The sequence below is a fragment of the Zerene cesonia genome, chromosome 25, assembly GCF_012273895.1.
Source record: "Zerene cesonia ecotype Mississippi chromosome 25, Zerene_cesonia_1.1, whole genome shotgun sequence".
Taxonomy (NCBI): Eukaryota; Metazoa; Arthropoda; class Insecta; order Lepidoptera; family Pieridae; genus Zerene; species Zerene cesonia.
In genome coordinates, this window is record NC_052126.1 from 6,451,435 (window position 1) to 6,457,476 (window position 6,042).

At 45.2% G+C, this 6,042-nt stretch overlaps 1 protein-coding gene across 2 annotated transcripts in view; it reads right to left on the reverse strand.

Annotated features, from left to right (window-relative positions):
- Positions 1 to 6,042, reverse strand: part of LOC119836721 (NADPH oxidase 5) — a 48,106-nt gene that overhangs the window by 7,593 nt on the left and 34,471 nt on the right. For both annotated transcript variants that reach the window (XM_038362156.1, XM_038362157.1), the window contains exons 8-15: positions 5,378 to 5,588; positions 4,728 to 4,951; positions 4,455 to 4,643; positions 3,259 to 3,452; positions 2,538 to 2,674; positions 1,841 to 2,025; positions 1,281 to 1,374; positions 825 to 934 (exon numbers count right to left, since the gene is read on the reverse strand). In XM_038362156.1, coding sequence (XP_038218084.1) covers positions 825 to 934; positions 1,281 to 1,374; positions 1,841 to 2,025; positions 2,538 to 2,674; positions 3,259 to 3,452; positions 4,455 to 4,643; positions 4,728 to 4,951; positions 5,378 to 5,588 — 1,344 coding nt within the window. The remainder of the gene's footprint in view (positions 1 to 824; positions 935 to 1,280; positions 1,375 to 1,840; positions 2,026 to 2,537; positions 2,675 to 3,258; positions 3,453 to 4,454; positions 4,644 to 4,727; positions 4,952 to 5,377; positions 5,589 to 6,042) is intronic.

Genomic DNA, 6,042 nt, shown 5'->3' on the forward strand with positions numbered 1-6,042 from the left:
TAGATTTAGTTTGATCTTATGAGTCTAATGTCACCAGTTGATTTATCACGGTGGGCGGTAACGTTATGTTTTGTTTTTGTTATTGCATTATATAGTTTTTTAGTTATTTTGTTTTAGAAGGATATTTTGTTGTTTTTTGATACGGACTAGTCCTCGGTGGGCGGAATGTCTAATTTCGTATTAACTTGTTAAGTTACGGTTTTATCTTTGTTTATTACCACGAGATGGCGCTGCTCGTGATTGAGTCGCGCTGGCGAAATGGTTTTGTAATTAAACATAAGAAATCACGAAATTAAACAAAAGCTGTCCTGCTCAAACGTCTGTCAACGTGTAAATGTTGAAAAAAAAAAGTGTCTTCTGGAAGTTTTATTGGTATATCAAACCTGGAAGTTTTTGTGTTTTTATCTTGTATTTTGTACACACAAGAGTTAGATGTTTTTATTGCAAATTTAGTTGATAATTCTTATGCTGTTTTTTGTTTGTCCATGTATCATAGATTCAATTTTAAGAGACGACGTATTTCTTACTTCAACGAAGGTAAACAAAACTCATATAATTCAGTTCAAAATGCAAAAAATAATATCAATTTCGATACTCGGTCCACTTAAGAAAAAACAATCATGTCGTATAATTTTCCAACAAAATTCATTAATTATTATTTTTAACGAAAAACTAAACCGATGGCGCCGAAATACAGACGAAAGTTCCGATGTAAAAAAAAGCAACAAAAATACAGTCGAATAACCTCTCATATTTTGAAATCGGTTGAAAATATAATATTAGATACACATATATATAGATACACATGAACAAACACACAAAACCTTTAAACGCAGTGCCGTCGTCACAGCAGAAGGCGTCGTTATCGAAGGCGAGCGGCGACGCGTCGCCCTTGCGGCTGCTCTTGCTCTGGGTGGAGTTGCTTCGGCACTTCCTGGATTAGGTTTGGAAACGGTAATTATTTAAGCTTTAAAGACTTTTAACCTCGGCTTCTTCCGCGGTACATATTTAGACTATTTCACACAGGGATCTTGCAGCTTTGCAATGGTGAAAGAGTTTTTGAAATCGGTCCAGTTTTTACGTGAAAACGTTATAAAAGTCCTTTTTATGACATTAGCGTCGAAAAAGTTGGGCAGTCACTAAGAATTTCCTGTAATTTTCCCATTAGTAAAATTTTAATAATGTCTTGTTTATTGGCTTATTGCGGGTTATTTTCTTACAAAGTATTATTTACACACACACACACTCACTCACCAACCCACCCACTCGCAATAACTCACGTGTGTCCCTGTAAGCGCAACTGCTCCTGCTCGAAGTACGAGTAGAGGCGGTTGGTCCACTCGCCCACGCCGCGGATGTGAAGCCAGATGTAATCTAAAATGTAATAATTTAATTAAACGCATAGATAAAGAAGAAGAAACGGGAATTTAATTGATTTTTATGTTTGTTATTTTTTATCTTGACGCAGACGTTTCAAACTCTTTATAGTTAGGTAGACTGATTAAAATAAAATTTATCAACAAAATAAACAAAAATGATTTGTTATGTAAGATATATGTGTGAACTCGCAAAACTTTATGGCCGATCCGTAGCTAACCGCATTACGCTGCGCAGAACTCAAAATCAGGTATCAGTGGGACGTGGGGGCGACTGTACATTCTAGCGAGTACTATACGTATGGTGATGTGTGCGTTATTTGTACCTTTCGGTGCATGTCTCCATGTATGGTTATTGTGTAGTTAGTGTGTGTGTGTGTGCGTGCGTGCGTGCGTGCGTGCGTGCGTGCGTGCGTGCGTGCGTGCGCGTGTGTGTCTGTGTGTGTGTGCGCGTGCGCGCTCACCTTCCTGCTCGGGCGCGCTGCTGACGGTGAAGGGGTGCCACTCGTAGCGCGCGACGGCCGGCACGCACACGAACACGTAGTCGCCGGCGCGGAAGTGGAACAGCGGCGGCCGTCGCACCACCAGCTGCGTCACGCGCGACGGCAGCAGCACGCCCGACGCGATGTACGTCTTGCCGCGCTCCGACCTGCCGCACGCGACCTCGTTACCGTGGCAACGGGCACCGCACGCGCCGTTACCGTGGCAACGGGCACCGCACGCGCCGTTACCGTGGCAACGGGCACCGCACGCGCCGTTATCATAGCAACGGGACACCGCCGCGTGTACGGACAGCGGTATGGGATAAGTAGCGCGTGGCGCTGGTTTGGTTGCCAAAGTAACCGGCGGTGTTTACCAGTAGGGGGTTTGAAATATGTTGCGTAACAAGCTGCGCGTGATGCTAATTTGGTAACCATAACAACAACTGGGGTTATAAATAAAAGAAGCCTTTGATCCATAATAACGCGCATATAATGGTATCAGCCATTAATGTTTTCTGTATGATAATATTATATTAAAACAAATAACAATACATATTACTTCAATAAAAAAAAATGTCTTGTATGTGACACCACCTTCATTTTTTCTATATATTCACTGATCCCAACATCCACAAACAGCATAAGATAAAAAAAAAGAAAACTAAAAGAATATCCTCACATTGTCCAGCTGAGCCTCAATATCCTCTCAATCACATATATAGTACCAGGTGCGATGAACCACTTCCAGAAGTTTGGTGCGTGCACAATGAGCAAGGCCCAGAACGGGATATACAGCAGGTGGGTGAAGTAGAACACCTGGAAAATATTAGTTTTGAGTTTAAATATCGGAATATATGTAAAACACAATAGATATTTCTGGTCACTACTATCACTGGTACATTCGTTTATCTTGTAGGTTTATGTTACATTTTTCTTTCCTCTGGTAGTACTTGTAAACGTACAGTACATATAGTACCCTCAGTCAGTACTGTTGTTTCAGAGACAAAAGCGTAAAATATTTTATGATGTATGTACTATGTATACATCCACGTACTTAACTATTTTACAAAATTAATTTTGAAAGGTAGACAATTCGCGCGAGTCCCTATTGTCACCTAATTGACAAGACCATATTGTTTTTTCATCAGATCTTAAAATCCAAATTCAAACATTCTTCCATGCTCCCAAACCACTTTATTCAACATTAAACCAAAAAAATACCACGCAAGTCCCCTAACCTTACCATACCATATCATTTTTCCATCCGATCTTTAATTCAAATTCAAACAACCCTCCACACCCCCAACCCCCAGCAGCACGAAGCACGCAGCACGCAGCACGCAGCACGCAGCACGCAGCACGCAGCACGCAGCACGCAGCACGCAGCACGCTTGGCTCACCTCGAAGCAGCCGCCGCGGCGCACGGCGGGCGCGCTGCAGGCCGCCAGCACGAGCAGCGCGGCGCACAGCGCCAGCCCCGTGGGGTTGGCGGCGCCGGGCGCCAGCCCGAACTGCCGCGGCCGCGCCGTGCCCAGCCACTCCCACGTCGTCCAGTTCTGCGCGTTCAGCTGCGGGTCGTTCACCACTACGAGGCCTGGAAGAAGAATATTGAAATTAAATAATCACCTTTAAATATCGGATCGTATACCGAGATCGATAGTACGCCTTATCTCGTGCCAGTATAAAGTCTAGAAATGCTCATTAGAAAATTCATCCAACGATGTACGCGTAGCAAGACTGTGGCGACCAGCTGACCAGCCGCACAACTGGTTCTGCGTGCCCTTCTTCTCCTCGCCCGCGCTGGCCGTAGCGCATGTTCGCGAGGCCTACGACAGAGACATCTCGGCTAGCTTGGACGACGAATGTGCGCTTGATTTCATGCTTATATACTGTAACGTACCGTGAGCATTAAACGTAATTATTTGTGGGATAAAATCATATTTTTATTGCAACTCCCGGTAGGGAAACCACATAATTGGTGACCCCGACGTGATTAATTTACGTGCGTGATGGAAAAAGAAGACCGTTCAGATTTGGAATTAAATAAAGTCGGCGTGCGGCTGCCGCCATTTTGGCACGATGACCCAGCATTATGGTTCGCGCAGATTGAAGGACAGTTTTATTTGGCTGGTATTACATCGGACACGACGAAATTCTACCACATATCGTCTCAACTGGAGCAAAGGTTTGCGCAAGAAGTCAAAGATATAATTAAAAATCCTCCGGCGGAAAATAAATACCAAAAATTAAAAACGGAATTAATAAAGCGGCTTACTGCATCAAATTGCATATAAACCAAGAAGTTGTGTTTAGAAAGAAGAGTCGTATTATTTTTTGGAGCCAGAAGCGGCAGCGTTTTGTTTATCTTAGATTTTATTTTTAGGTGCGATTATAACTATTCTTGTTTATTGTATTTCCTACCAATATGAATAAATATAAATGACAGTTGTTCATCCGTAACACTATTTTATAGTGAAAAAATACATTGTTACACTGGCATGAGCATTTCATAATGCACAAACACTCACCAAATTAACACAAAAACTTACCAAACACACACAAATCCTCGCCAAACTCACACCCTCACAATACTCACAAAAGTTGCACAGGTGCATGAGTGTGTGCAGCGCGCTGTAGGCGACGAGCAGGACGCCGGTGAGCTTGTGCAGGTACACGTGGTGGTCCAGCGGCAGCCGCGCGCCCAGCCCCAGCGAGCGCAGCGCCGTCAGCGAGCGCCGCAGCATCAGCACCAGCACCCAGCTCGCTGTCAGGTTCAGGCATTGCCCTAGCGTTGGGGAAAGGAGGGGAGATACATAAAAACCACTCATTATTTTTAACATTTATCACATAAAACATAAAAACAACTCACCACACGCCCTCGCAAGCATGACGAACACGTTGCTGTGCCAGTACTCGACCAGCCGCGCCACAAATAGCGCGAAGTTGACGCAGAAGAAGGCGAGCAGGTAGCCGACCAGCGCGAAGTTGTTGCGGATGTACGCGAGCGTCAGCTGGTGCGGCCACAGCGCCCGCGCGCGCGCCCGCAGCGGCGCCGCGCGCGCCGGCTGCGGCGGCACCAGCCAGCGGTCGATGCTGACGTGCGTAGTATGGAGAACATTGGAAATATTGTAAACATTTGCATTGCGTAATCCTGGTGAGCCTGATCAGGAATACGACATACTCAACATAGTGTTGTATTGTCAACGATCCTTGATAAGTGTGCAAAGTTTGAATAGAGGGTCCAAATCAAAATCGGGTCGATCAAAAGAAGTCTGTCACATACAGTTAAATCAATTAAAGGCGTGTTAAAAAATTTACTTATGGAACAGACTTTAGATTGTGTGTGTACAACTTGTAGAGACTTACAATGTGTGTGTGTGTGTGTACAACTGTAGAGACCGTCACATTGCAGGAGTACAACTGTAGAGTGTATCATTTGGTGTGTGTAGCTGTAGAGAGTGTCACATTGCGTGTGTACAAGTGTAGAGTGTGACAGTGCGGGCGAGTGGGGCGCGTCACCTGATGGACAGGTTGTCGATGAGGCCGGGGTGCCGCGCGAGCTGCGCGCGCAGGTCGTCGCAGGTGATGGCGCCGCGCGCGCCGCCGCCCGCGTCGTCGAACAGCGCGGCCGTCAGCTCCAGCAGCTGCCGCGGGCTGAACTGCATGCCGTTCTCGTGCATGCACGCGCGCATCACGTGCAGCAGCTCGCGGTGCTGGATCAGCCCGTCACCTGTGGGGGGAAGGGTTTGCACACTTGCTATGTCTTGCCGAGCGTCCACTAGTTCCAAGCTCACAAACGTTCGGGAATTATTTACTCGCTTGCGAGTGGCTAATTTGTACTTTGCTTCCTTCGGTCTCTGTCCAAAAACGATACTGGTTTGGGTGGGCTACAAGTTCTTGAAAACCAAACACCCCATTCACATTGCGTTTATGGTCGCATGCCAAGCGTTTAAAGAGTCCCATAATTTACACGGTGGTGCGGTTGTAGTTGAATATAATCGTAGCTTTGGGGGGTCCCTTATGTTAATATTCCGTTAATAGTCCATGTTAATGTTAAATACTGCTTTTGAAAGAAAAAAATGTGACTTAAGTTTTTCTAATGGGGTCACTCAAATAGCACTGCAATCCGTGAAGATTCCTTTAATTTCCAAAACAATAAACAAATTTATATCCTCACCATCCAG